This window comes from Hyaena hyaena, unplaced genomic scaffold, assembly GCF_003009895.1.
Source record: "Hyaena hyaena isolate Hyena2069 unplaced genomic scaffold, ASM300989v1 scaffold_397, whole genome shotgun sequence".
Taxonomy (NCBI): domain Eukaryota; kingdom Metazoa; phylum Chordata; class Mammalia; order Carnivora; family Hyaenidae; genus Hyaena; species Hyaena hyaena.
Genome location: NW_024081028.1, coordinates 752465 through 767151, shown reverse-complemented (window position 1 = coordinate 767151; position 14687 = coordinate 752465). Strand labels below are relative to the sequence as shown.

Below are 14687 nucleotides of genomic sequence, written 5' to 3'. Positions count from 1 at the left end.
ACAGCTAGCTCAGAGCCTGGAGCCTGCTTCAGATTCTGTGTCTCCCTCTCTCTCTGACCCTCCCCTACTGAAGCTCTCTCTCTCTCTCAGAAATAAATAATAAAAAATAATGAGTTTTAGGGATGCCCTAGCTGGCTGTTGGTGGGGCATCCAACTCTTGATCTCAGGGTCATGAGTTCGAGCCTCACTTTGGATGTAGAGAATACTTTAAAAAAATAAAGATAAAAATGAATTTTATTTCTCTTCCCAATACTGAGACTTTCTTTCGTTTTCTTTCCTTATAGTCTGGATCAGAAGTTCTAGTTCTATGTTAGGCAGTAACATGATACTGGGCATAGTAAGCTTTAGTCAGGATACCGGTTTGGTTGCTTTACTAGAGACCAAATAACAATGGCTGAATAAGACGGAAGGTATCTTAATTCTTTTCAAATGCTTATTTATTTTGAGAGTGTGCATGTAACTGGGGGAGGGGCAGACAGGGAGAGAGAAGATCCCAAGCAGGCTCTGTGCTATCAGTGCAGAGCCTGACACGGGGCTCAATCTCATGAAGAGTGAGATCATGACCTGAGCCGAAACCAAGAGTCTGAGGCTTAACCGTCTGAGCCACTCAGGCACTCCGGAAGGTTTCTTATGTGAAGGTCCCAGCTAGCAGGCACTTTAGGAGATATGTGGCTCTGCCTTATGAAGTTTAGTGTGCTTTTGATATGCTGCCCATTCCCACACAGTCAAAACAAGTTTGCCAAGAGCACATAGACATTCTGGCCCATGGAAAAGAGGAAATTACAAGAGGAGGGCAAGCCCTTTCCTTTTAAGGATGTGGACTGCTAGTTATAAACTACTGTTTCTATCCCACTGGTCAAAACTCAGCCCCATGTTCACAGTTGCAAGGTAGCCTGGAAAATACTATCTCTTAAACTACTGCTGAGCTAAAACATGAAGGAATGGGAGTTTCTGTTATTGAAGGAAGAAGTGGGCAGATGTATAGTGTACAGCTGTCTCGCTCCCAAGTGATGCTATATAACTATTACCAAGTGAATGAAATTTCATTAAGAGTTTCTCCAATTAAAAAAAGGCATGCCACATATATCTTCTTTTCAATGTAGTAAGTATATCAATGGATTGTTGTGATGACGATTACTATTCATATGCATATAAGCACATGAGTGAAGAACTTATGATTATATATAGTATTTAGTTATGCCAAATATTTGACTCAAATCATATAGGGTATTGTTTTGCAGAACCTAAAGCACTGAAATAGTGACAATTCTGGCTGCAGGAAGGGGATTAACATTTATTTTAAATTTTGCTATATGCCTAGCAATTTGCATGTTATAATAAGAAATCCATGACATCTGAAAACCTACCATGAGCCAAACTTATAAAGAGTTATTATTATATCCACTTTATAACAAGACTGAGGCACACAAAAGTAATTTACTTAAAGCTATACAACCAGTAAATGGAAAGACTAGGCTCCAAAGCCTCAGATCTTCCTACTCTGTAACAATGCCTCTCAACAATTATTTTTTTCAACAATGGATAACATACAGGAAGAGCTGGGGGAATGAGTGCTTAATTCTTTCCTAAAATTTCAACTCAGTACCCTAGGGAACCTTTTTATTTGCATGGAGAATTGAATTCTAATTAAATTCTAATTTCTAATAGAAAGCTGGGATTCATATAGAGAAATTTATTTTACTGTAGACTTTTTGGAAAACTCCTGTTTTAAAAATTAGGAATGCCAAGAGGCAGCAGATAGAAAAAGTCTGTATGGAATTTGAAGGTGTGTTTGTACAATACCAAGGTGGAGCTAGAACGTAAGGAAAATGCCAATTAGTCTGACATTTCCAAATTAAATATGTGTGTGTGTATACATATATATATATTTACTTCAGAATGGGTACATACACTTTGCTCTCAAGATCAAAATCACTCAAGGTAAACTGATGCAAGCAAGCTTTGTAAATCTCAAAAAAGTTTGCCTGAAATGAAATATATATGTGAAATCTGGGATTTCTGACTATCAGGGCTTTGCATATAGTTAACTAAAAATAGGCACAAGTCTTTCGATGGAAAAAGACAAGTGAAAAGACTTTGCAATGAAACAGTCTGTTTACTGGACTAAGTAAACACCAAATAATTTATTTCCTGAAAACTGCTCTTTCTTTGTAATACACCATCTGTTGGCTCATACCAATAAGGCTAAACAGAAAAAAAAAAATTAAAATTTGTTCAAGACAAAGAAAAGGAATAACTCACCCGTCAAATACAAATATACTATTTTATTCTAAGGGAATATTTCTGTGGTTTCTGCAAGGGGAAAACCCAAAGTGGTTAAAAAACAAAAAAGAACTGAAAGGATAATTTAGATGCTTCTCTTGTTTGATGTTTTCTCCCCTGGAAATAAAAATGCAATTTTACATAATTTTAATAAAATTTTAAAAAGCAAATAGTCTGACACACATATCAACAGCTACTCTTATGAAGAATGACCAATAGTTAATCAAAATTTTCTTTTATGAATTTAGGGTCTGGACAACTCTGCAGACTAACATGCAATTGAAGTCCTGATACAGTCATTTACCTGGGTATTGGCTGTTCTCAGTTAAAAGATACAGATTTCTTTTTTCTCTCTGATGTTTTATAACAATGTATCTACTATGCCAACAATATTTCTTCTTGATACAACTACAGAAGGGGAAATGTTAGTGTTTATACAAACCATAAAATTTGTATAGTGGGGGCTATTACACCTGATATTTCTGGATAGTTTATTGGCAGACTTATCAGACAATCCAGTTGTTTTTCCTCCATATCAAACAAGATCTGGAAGTAAGAAGTTTTCCAGTCAGAAATGACAAACACAGATGGAATTAATCATACAGAATTGGGGCAGATTTACTTCTTTCACACAGTTCCTGGTAACCAAAATGAAATTTGTTACAGGCAGAGGGACAGAACCATCAAGTACACAATGTCAAAAGGCCTACTTTTAAATTTTTATTGTACTTAAATGACTTCCATTTATTTTAAAAAACCAAAACACCTGCCACCCCCATCTAAAAAAATGGGACATACTGGAAAGTCTTCCTAGGTTAAAATTTCTAAGAGGGTTTTTGGACTCCTCTCATTTCTACTATAAGGTCAAATTAACCTCAGCTAAAGAAGTTCTGTGATTGGCCAACATCATAAAAGCTCTGAGTCAAAATTTTAGGGGGGAAGAAACTGTGAATGGAGATGAGGGAAATGGACTGATATGCCAAACACACCTATGACTTGTAGTCCTCATAGAACTAGTAAGACAGCTAGAGTTTGGAATAATGCTAGAAGACCTGCTATGGATATGCAAGACAGTCCATGTCTTTGTATCCTGACCCCAGACTCCCTATTTTCAAGTTTCTTAGGGCAACAAGGTCATCTTCCAAATGCTTTACAGGAACATACTAGGACCTTTTCTACCATAATTTTGATAGCTAAGTAATACTGTGTCTTTGTGGAATCACCCACAGGTTTGCCAAAGTGAGAGAGACTTTTCTTTTTGAAATGACAAGGGCCTCCAGAAACTGGTGCAAAAGACAAATGAGAGGATTTGGGAGACAGGAAGATAAAACAATGGGAGAAAAGCTGCCATTTGGGGATAAAATGAAAACAAAAGGAGAACCCCCATTTCTGTGTACCACAGCTCATGCTATGAGACAGCAGCAATAAAGGCTGACACCCAGAGAAGTGGGCATTTTAGTGGGTTTTCTACAAACATTTCAAGACACTTGGGGTCTAATGGGCTCCACAGATTTTCTCTGTGCATAATCCGTTTGTGGAGTATCAGCCCCTTTACCTCAATTTACCCACAGCCAGACCCACAGCTGAGAAGGCTAGACCCAGAAAGTGAAAGGGACACATTACTGTGTGAACAGCAGTGAAGGCCTTTTTCCCTGATGTGAGGGGCCTATGGCAAAAGCACCAGAGGCTTCTATCCTTCACAGAATTGGCTTGGCAGTGAAAATCAAAATCAAGACCACTTTACTCTCTACCTTTTAAAAAAAGTTGAGTATTTTTATTGGGTCTTCAAGTCTGGGTCCCACGGTCCTCATCTGATGTCACTCTTAGCTCTGCACTGACTTCTTCCCTGACGTGCACATAGGGCTTGCCCAAGTAGCCTACTGCAGCCAAGGTCTTACTCCAAAGCTACCTCTCTAAGGTCTAAGGTTACTATGGTAGAGTTTTATACAACAGTTTTCCTTAAAAATATTCCACAATTTGTTATTCCCAAACAAAATAAGATTATGCACCACTCAGAGAAATTGGTTAGTCATTCTGAAGATGTCTAAGAACTATATCACTGCCAAAGAACAACATTTCTTGGTTCATATTCTTTCCTTCAATTTTCATTTGTACATCCACACTGTGGTTCACGAGTCATCTGTTTTCCGTTATAATCAAGTCAAGAGGACTTGTACTTGTACATCGTTTTCCAAAGCTGGATGCATTCACAGTTTGGTGCATACCCACGCGTATGAAAATAGGAACCCAACGTCCGTTTTAATCTGATAACTCAACATCAGAGTCTTCTGATTTGGCTTTGGCAAGTTCTTCGTGTACCTCCCTCACCATGAGAATACGTGTTAACATGGTGTCCAGGGTCCCAGGGTCTATTGGGAATGTGGAGTACCACATGGGGCTGTTCGGAACACAGGAGCGCTCAGGTTGCAGGTAAAACACATCATTCCTCTGCTTCACACTTTCAGAACTATCCACAGGGGATAAAAAAGAAAGAAAGAAACTAAGAAAATTGGGGATCGGAAAGTATAGGAAATACATAACCACTCTTTAATATAGTGGCTCTCACCTTTTCCCCTCCCGTGTCTAATGTCCTAGATAGGCAATGCACCTACCGAGAAAAATCAGTTTACAGGCATCTTCCCCCCAGCTGCAACCTGTAACTGCACATTTTTTTCTCCTACACTCACTGGAGGTGAGTGTAACATTAACAGAAGACAAAGTGTAAAACTGTTCACAAATATAAGGATTTAAAACATTAGGAGCAATGAAAAATTGAACTCACATGTAACACTATGGCTGAGAACCACACATCCTCAGCGCCGTGTATCCTTGAATGACCCCTGACAGCACTCAATACACATTACCATGGGGCAAATCCAAGCCACGATATTTCTTTGAGAAAAAAAGTGCTTTAGCAGGGATCTTATAACTCTAAAGTCTTAAAGTTTCTGAAAGAAAAAGACCTCAAACTATAAATTCCTTAAAAATAAACTTTTTCTATATTCTAGGTTTAACAGTATCACCTCTCCTCTAAATTTTTCTGTAGAAACAGTAAAATCACAACAGTTTCATTATCACATAAACACCGAGCAGCAGTTGTAAAGATCAACCACAGCTGATTCTTGCTTTTGAAGAGCTGTTCAGAAAAAAAAATCGTCAAGATAAAGCAATGTGTTTTTGGGTCCAGTATCAGGTAGATATGAGAATAGGGGAAAAATGGAAATTAAACGGACATCCTTATCTAAAGTCATAAGCTCGCTACATTTCTGATATTTAAGCATCTGAAACTGAAACCATGCGAACTACTGTTTGAGGTGTGCTGGATCTAGTCCGGAGGAAGACTGCTTACCATTTTGACAGGTAAAACTCATAAAGTCGGACTGGGCATCTTAGTGGGTTGTCGGTATTCTCTGCCATTTCCACACCCACTGGGACCTCGTCATCTTCATTTCGTTTCCTCTTGCCAACAGCCAGTTTATCTTGAGATGGGAAATAATTATCAAAAGATTAGAAAAATCTTTTCTTCCAGCCTCAAGACACCCACTGAGCTTTGTCTCCAGTCAGAACTGTCACTCCCTTCTCCTCGCTTACACTTAGGCATTCAACAAACACGACTGAGCACCTACACGGGTGCGGGAGAGTACTGTAAGTACTGGGTAATAGCACTGAACAAAACAAAGTCCCTTTCTATAAAATTTATGTTCCTCGGGGGGCCTGGGTGGCTTAGTCGGTTAAGCGTCCGACTTTCGCTTAGGGCATGATCTCGCGGTTCGTGGGTTCGAGCCCCGCGTCGGGCTCTGTGCTGACTGCCAGCCCAGAGCCTGGAGCCTATTTCGGAGTCTGTGTCTCCCTCTCTCTCTGACCCTCCCCTCCTCACGCTGTCTCTCGCTCTCTCTCTCCTAGAAATAAATAAAAATATTTAAAAAAAAAAACTTATGTTCCTCTGCTTACAAAGTGAGCGAGTGTGGCAAAATGCATGGTACTGGAGAGTTAGGACTTAATTCTGAGCTGGACTTTGTTAAGAAATTTTATCACGAATATCTTAAGCCATAGCAAGATAAAGCAGAAGTTAAAAGGGTTCAGATAGAAGAGATCAAGGTAGAAGTTATCACCTTATCTGAAAATACTTGCACTGTGGGGCATCAGCGTCCACTGGGAATTTGTTCAAGTTTCTTTTATTTGTCAGTTTTATGAGAAATGGGATCTTTGCTGGGAAAAGAAATTCTCAGTACAGTTGACCATTTGATTAGAAAAGGGCAAATCCTTCCTCACCAACAGAATTTTGTGGAGGCAAAGGGTTATCAAAAAGAAACCAGAGTGAAGACATGGAAAGTAAGGCTGTTTATTTCCCACCTTCTCCATTCAGGCTTCAAGAGAAGAGCAGTGGGTGGTGGATCTGCTGTGAACCTAAGGAAAAAGGTTCTCTTCTTCTTTTCTTACAGCTGCTCTTAATAGCTGGCAAAGAACTTTCCCCAGCTTCCTGTATTAGTTATTACTTAAAATTCACCCCAGTTTTCTATTTAGAGGATATCTAAATATAAAGACTTGCTCATTCAGAAAAGAAGCTAAACTTACTACCAATCTTGTCAAGCACCTCAACAGAAAACGGAAATGTAACCTGACTGCCTCTCCCTCCCACAATTAATATTAATTAAGAGCACAAAATGGTCTATATATGAACAAAATGAAGGAGACAGGACATAGACATAACATTAGTATTATGTTTCCTAAAGAGAAAGGGCAAATGACACAGAAGGTAACACAAACATGAACATCACAATTATTCTTTACGGATTTTAGTTTAAGTGATTTTAAATGCTCACATTCAAAATATGTATTTCACTCTTAATAACCAAGGAAGTAACAACTTGATTTTGGGAATTTAAGAACTTTCAATTTTGGTCAAAATTGATACATTTAATTTCTAGTTCCATAATACATTAATTTTTCAAATGTTAAAAACAAACTATTACTTAATAGGCTGTTTTTGGAATGCAAGATCATAAACCTTCTAAGAAAACTGTCACTGCTGATATCATTCTATTGTATACAAAAGCACTGTATACAGAACCTCCTTGACCACTATGGGGTTACAACCTGATAAACCCATCCCAAATCGAAAACGCATTTAGTGCATGTAACCTACTGAACACCAGAGCTTAAACATGCTCAGAACACTTCTACAGTCTATAGTGAGCAAAATATTCTAATGCATATAAGCCTATTTTAAGTACTGTCTATCACATGCAAATGATTAAATACTGTACTGAAAACCAAGAACACAGAATGGCTGAATGGGTGCAGAATGGCTGTAAGCATATGGGTTGTTTACACTCGTGACCTCGGGGCTGACAGGGAGCTGCAGACTGCTGCTGTCAGCGCCACGAGAGAAGATCATACTGTATTCCGCTGGCTTGAGAAAATATCAAAAGTCAAAATTCAAAGCATAGTTTCTACTGAATGTATATCGCTTTCCCATGATTGTAAAGTTAGAAAATTGTTAAGTCAAACTTATACTCTTTATACTTTATACTCTAGGCCAGAGTAAACTGTAAACTCTTAAGTTTCTTCAGAAATTGACAGTTAATGTGAACTAAAAAGTGGTGCTCTGGTATAAAAAAAAGACTTAGAAATAGATTTAAAAATCAGTCAGGTTCTTTTTACCTAGCAATTGGCCAATCTGTTGCCTCTCAACCAGTGATTCTGATCCTTAGCTGTAGATTTTAATTCCCTAGGAAGTTTTAAAATGCAAACTATTTGAGGGGCACCTGCGTGGCTCAGTCAGTTATGCGTCCGACTTGGACTCAGGTCATGATCTCATGGTTACAAGTTTGAGCCCTATGTCAGATTCTCTGGTGTCTGCAGAGCCTGCGTCAAATCTCCTCTCTCCTTCCCTCCCTCCCTCCCCCCCGCCCCTCCCCCCTTGCTCGTACTCTCTCTCTCAAAAATAAACATTAAAAAAAAAGAAAAAAATGCAGATTATTTGGACTCTACTCTTGACCAATTAAATCAGAATTTCTAATTTAAAAGCCAATAAAAGTATAGAAAGGCAAGTGATTCCTCATTTTGTGGCAAGTCTTTAACTTAGCCCCGACAATAAAAAAGCATATAAATATTAAACTAAAGTTATACTCTTCCAGGTGTAGAATTTACAGTTGCCCTGCTGCGGTAAGTCTCTATCTGAATTCTAACAGGACTTCAAATAGAAATCTCACACACTCCACCACACACCTGGTTCTGACTCCTGCTTTTGTAAAGGTGGGAAGAACCTCAGATAGGTCATCTTGGTGCTATACTTCAGAGTCCTGGTCCGTCTCATCACATGGGCAAAGGAAAGCTTCAAGTGCTCAGTAACATTCTTGAGTTGAAAGTATTTGGTATTGAAGAAAAGGAGGGTGTTCAAGAGGACAATTGGTGAGTAAGCGCCCAGCTGTTTGCATTCCCACAAATGCTCTTCTTCAATGCGAGAGAACATGTAACCTGCACCAGAAGGAGGACAGAAGTAATAGTACTAAGCTCCTGCTAAATAGGACTAAGTAATTTCTCCAGTTCTCAGACAGGAAGATATAAAGGAAATAACCAATTGCTCCCATCTTTCCCCCTCTTCCTTACATGGAAAACCAGAAAAGGCCCTGTAAAAGAAACAAAGGAGGATTCCACTGAGGCAGACACTGGGAGCAATCCCCTGAAGCAGTTTTCATCTATTGTTATTTTAGACCAGGGTTTGGCAAACTTTTTCTGTAAAGAGCCAGATGGTAAATATTTTAAGTACTGTGGTCCATACAGGCTCTGAACAACTCTGCCGTTATTGAAGATAAGGGGCGGCAGACCAGACAACACATAAACAAATAGGTGTGGCTATATATCAATAAAATTTAATTATACACACAAATCTGAAATTTATATAATTTTCATTTACCACAAAATATTACTCTACATTTTTTTTCCCTTACCATTTTTAGCTCATGGACTACGCAAAAAGAGGCAGCAGGCCAGATTAAGCAGTTTGTAGACTCCTGTTTGAGAGCATCAGGCTTACTGTTTACTGGTTCAGTTTTATTTTAGCTAAGATCATTAGAAGGCAGATAGCTCTCTCCCTCCTTCACCCTCCCTCTTATTTTAAATTTACATTTAAGAGTGATTACTTCATGAGGACTTTATGGGATTTTTCTCAAAAAGCAGATGTCTTACAGAAGAATTAAGATGAGTATACTGGTAAACGTACACTCCTCATGATAGCTGTTAAAATGCAGGTGTTCCCCTGTGTTCTCTCAACAATCCTCTTTGCTGCTTACGCATTCTATTCTTGGGAGCCTAACCATAAACACGAATTTATTATTTCCAAATCTATCTCCCTAGCTGCCTCTTTGGATGCTAACTGCATCAAGCCACCACTCCACTCAGAATCCTTCAAAGTTGCTCTACAGCCCAACCAAAGGGGCACAAATTCCTGAACATCACACTCAATCTCTCCATTCACAGCCAAGGAGTGTTAAGAGTAGGAGTAAAACAGGGAGCTATCCAACAATTTATGGTCAAAGACAATTCAAGGATGAAGAATTAACGCTTGTAATAACCCATACAGGGTACTTATAATAATACTGAAGTATTTATAAAAGACTGAAGAAGGACCACTTCTACAAGTAAAGTATATGCCAGCTACTGGTACAGTGTAAAACTACACCCCCACTACCAGACCAAAAATGGTTTCTAAAAAGTAAATACAACCTCCAGTTGTTTTTTATTTTCAATAGTATGTACCTACACATACACTGTATGGAAGTTATAATTTTACTAAAATAATAAGCCAAAGACATTCTCCTCAACACTCCAAATATCTTATAAATTAAGACAGAAATATAAATGAACAGTTTACAAAAAGATAATCATAAAAATTAAGCAACTTAAGAAGGCATATTATGAAAAGAATCAAAATAAAAAATTAGCATCTTACCATTAGGAAGTATTGTAGGTTCCCATATTTTCAAGAGTTTGGTAAGTTCAATCATAAATCTGGAATAGGGCTCAGTAAAAATGTTATCTATTCTACCATTTTCAAACAGGTACTACAAGAGAAAAAATAGAAACATATATGTTGATACAAATAAAACACAAGTTGTTTTTCTTAAAGATTACTTTAAGGAATAAAGTTCACCCTTAATTTTTGCCCTTAAAGTTGTAAATGGTTTTAAAAACATATCTTAAAATACCAGGATTCAAGCTGTAAAGGTCTTTTTCTTTCTTTCTTCTTCCTTCCTTTCTTAAGTTTATTTATTTATTTTGGGAGAGACAGAGATAGCATGGATGGGGGAGGGGCAGAGAGAGAAACCCAAGCAGGGTCCATGCTGTCAGCATGGAGACCAATGTGGGGCTCAAACCCGTGAAGCCATGAGATCATGATCTGAGTTGAAACCAAGAGTTGGATGCTTAACTAACTGAGCCACCCAGGTGCCCCTATAAATTCCTTTTCATATGAACTATCCTGATCTCAAGCACTAAGCTTGCAAAGTAAAATTTTCTCAGTTCATAAAACTGATATACAAAAAACTGGTTCTAGTTTGGTATTTTCCAAATCATTTTTGAATTCACAGGATCTATCTGCAAATGTGCTCTCAGAAGTTTGTGGGGTTTTTTTAGCATAGTTACAAGATCACTTCCTGAAATAATACAGTTAGCTAGTGTCAGGTGACCTGAGGATACCCAAATTTTAAACTACAGCTCTCAACTTGCTACCCAACAACTCAGACTTCAAAAAGTTCAAGTCTAATTACAGGATGTAATGCTAATTACAGGTTATACAGGTTATGCTAATTATAACCCTCAAGAACCATATCACAGAATGGAGAAACAAGAAACAGTTTAGGTAAAGTATTGCTGAAAAACATCTTGAGGGCACAGGGCAGGTTTACAGAATAACACAATACAAGGTATAATCATGGGCTTAAAAATCTTTTGGTGTTTTTAAGATCTGGTATTTTTAATTTATCTATGGCTACTTTGGTTTCCTGCTTTTCTATCCAATGTATAACTTGGCGAAAAATTGTACTGCCAGTTAAATTTTTTCTGGCTAATAAAAATTATATACCATTTCAACATGCATTTTTATAGGCCTCTTCAAAGGCAATTCATGCCAATGCCAGATTATAGTTTTACTGTTGAGAAGTATTCATCTTTTTCTTTTAAAGTTATTTTCACAACTGATAAATAATACATCTTCATTATGGAAAAAGTTTAAAATACAGAAAAAGTAGAAGAATGACGTACTCCCAACTCACTAACCATTAGAAACATATATAATTGAATTTTATGCATTTACTCAAACAATATGAGTACATATAAAATCCATGTTTTTAAAATTACTTCCATGGGGCACCTGGGTGGCTCAGTTAAGCATCTGTCTTTGGCTCAGGTCATGATCTCGCAGTTCGTGGGTTCGAGCCCTACATCGGGCTCTGTGCTGACAGCCAGCTCAGAGCCTGGAGCCTGTTTCAGATTCTGTGTCTCCCTCTCTCTCTGACCCTCCCCTGCTCACGCTGTCTCTCTCTCTCTCAGAAATAAATAAAACATTAAAAAAAATTACTTCCACCTTAGATTAGGAACAAGACAAAACTGCCTGTTCTTGCCACTTTCATTATTGTACATAAAGTCCTAGCCAGAGTAATCAGGCAGGAAAAACAAATAAAAGGCATTCAAACAGGCAAGGTCCTAAGGAGTAAAAATATCTCTATTTACAAATAACATGAGCCTATGTAGAGAAAATTCTAAAGAATACACACATGAAATTGTTACTAGAGTCAATAAATGAATGCAGCAAAATTATAGGATACAAGCAAAATAAAAATCACCTGCAATGAATAATCCAAAAAGGAAATTAAGAAAACAATTCAATTTACGAGCGTATCAGAAAGAATACTTAAGAATAAATTCAAGGAGGTACCTGACTTATACATCTTTACTTATCTATACTTATACATCTAAAACTACAAAAAAAACAACTCCAAAAGCAAAATAAAACTGCTAAGAAATTAAATACCTAAGTAAAACATCTCATATTCATGGATCTAAAGATAATGTTGTTAAAATGGCAAAATTCCCCAAAGCACTCTAAAGATTCAGTTCAATCCTAATCAAAATCTCAATGGCTTCTTTTTTTTTTTTTTTTTTTTTTTTTCAGAAAGGAAGGAAAAGGCCAATCATAAAATTTGTATGGAATTGCAAGGAACTTCAAATCATCAAACAAATCTTTGTTTCCCTATTTCAAAATTTACTACAAACAACAGTAATCAAAATAGTGTGTATCAATATATGAATACCCATATAGGGCAATGTATCAGAATTGAGAGTCCAAAATAAACACATAAATTTAGTCAAATGTTTTTCAACAAGGATGTCAAGACTGTTCAATAGAGAAAGAACAGTCTCTTCAATAAATGGTGGTGGGAAGACTGGATAGCCACATATACAGTTATCCCTAAGACAGATGCATCCCTACCTTACATGAATATAAAAATGAATTCAAATGGATCAATGACTTAAACATACGAGCTAAAAGCCATAAAACTTAAAAGAAGGCATAGAGGTAAATCTTCATGAACTTCAGTTTGACAATGGATTCTTAGATAATAACACCAAAAGCACAAGCAACGGAAAAAATAACTTCATCAAAATTCAAAATATCTGTTCATCAAAGTATACTACCAAGAAGAGTGAAAACTCAGAGACTAAGAAAAAATATTTGCAAATCACATCTGACAGCTTAATATCCAGAATATATAAAGAAATCCTACAACTCAACAAGAAAAAGACAAACAACAAATTTAAAAAATGGAGTAAAGGACTTAAATATTTATACAAAGAGGATATACAAATGGCCAACAAGTACAGGAAAAAATCCTCAGTGATATTAGTCATTAGGAAAATGCAAATCGAAACAATAACGATACTACCTCATACCCCCAACAGATGACTTAAAAAAGAAAAAGGAAAGTAACAAATGTTGGCAAGGATATGGAGATAATAGAACCTTCATATGCTGCTGCTGGGAATGTAAAATGGTGCAGTGTGGAAACTGTTTTGGTGGCTCCTCAACAAGCTAGTCATAGAGTTTATATGACCATGTGGTTCTACTTGCAGGCTAAGGCCCAAAAGAACTGAACACCGGTGTTCAAACAAAAACTTGTACATGAATATTCACAGTATCATTCACTATTTGTAAAAGGTAAAAGATTTATGCGATCTGAAGAGAAACCAGAGTATTATCATTCACTATTTGTAATAAGTAAAAGGTAGAAATAAATATCTACAGATGAATGGATAAACAAAATGTGGTATATCCAAGAATGAAATAATTCAGCTTTAAAAAGGTACTGCATGCTACAACATAGGTGAACCTGGGAAAAACCAAAACACTAAAGGCCACATAATTGTATAACACTATTTGTATGATATATCCAGAACAAGCAAATCCATACAAATAGAAAGCAGATTTATGGTAGCTAGGGACTAAGCAAAGGAGGTAATAGGGAGTGTCTGCTTAATGGGTACTAGGGTATTAAAGTTTTAGAAAAACACAGTGATGACAATTGCACAACATCATGAATGTACTTAATGGCACTGAACTGTACACTTTATTTTTTATTTATTTATTTTTTTACAAATAGTTTATTGTCAAATTAGTTTCCACCTAACACTCAGTGCTCATCCCCATAAGTGTCCTCCTCTATTCCCACCCCCCTCCCCCCCACATCCATCAGTCCTCAGTTTGTTTCTCAGCATTCAAGAGTCTCTCATGGTTTGCCTCTCTCCCTTTCCCCCACCATTTCCGCCCTTCTTCTCCCCCTTGTTCCTCCGTCAAGTTCCTCCTAATCCTCCTATATGTGCAAACATGATATTTGTCCTTCTCTGCCTGACTTATTTCGCTCAGCATAACACCCTCAAGGTCCATCCATGTTGCTACACATGGCCAGATTTCATTGTTTCTCATTGCCATGTAGTATTCCATCGTATAGATAAACCACATCTTCTTGATCCATTCATCTGTTGATGGACACTTAGGCTCTTTCCATGTTTTAGCTATTGTGGAGAGTGCTATGAACATTGGGGTACATGTGCTCCTATGCCTCAGCATTTCTGTATCCCTTGGGTAAATTCCTAGCAGTGCTATTGCTGGGTCATAGGGGAGTTCTATTGTTAGCTTCCTGAGGAACCTCCACACTGTTTTCCAGAGGGGCTGTACCAGTTTACATTCCCACCATGAACTGTACACTTTAAAATGGTAAGCTTTGTTTTTTTCCCCCCACTATATAAATAAATATTGTGCAACACATAGTTGTGCAAGTTACTTTAAAAATATATGTCTCGGGGGCACCTGAGTAGCTTGGTTGGTTAAGTGTCTGACTTTGCCA

General features: G+C 37.4%; 1 protein-coding gene across 6 annotated transcripts in view; it reads right to left on the bottom strand.

Moving 5' to 3' along the window:
* Nucleotides 1-2265: 2265 nt before the first annotated feature.
* ZMYM4 (zinc finger MYM-type containing 4) overlaps nucleotides 2266-14687 on the bottom strand; it is a 156207-nt gene continuing 143785 nt past the window's right edge. For all 6 annotated transcript variants that reach the window (XM_039251707.1, XM_039251709.1, XM_039251704.1 and 3 more), the window contains 4 exons: nucleotides 10238-10349; nucleotides 8515-8763; nucleotides 5633-5762; nucleotides 2266-4750 (listed from right to left, as the gene is read on the bottom strand). In XM_039251707.1, coding sequence (XP_039107638.1) covers nucleotides 4543-4750; nucleotides 5633-5762; nucleotides 8515-8763; nucleotides 10238-10349 — 699 coding nt within the window. In that variant the 3' untranslated portion in view covers nucleotides 2266-4542. The remainder of the gene's footprint in view (nucleotides 4751-5632; nucleotides 5763-8514; nucleotides 8764-10237; nucleotides 10350-14687) is intronic.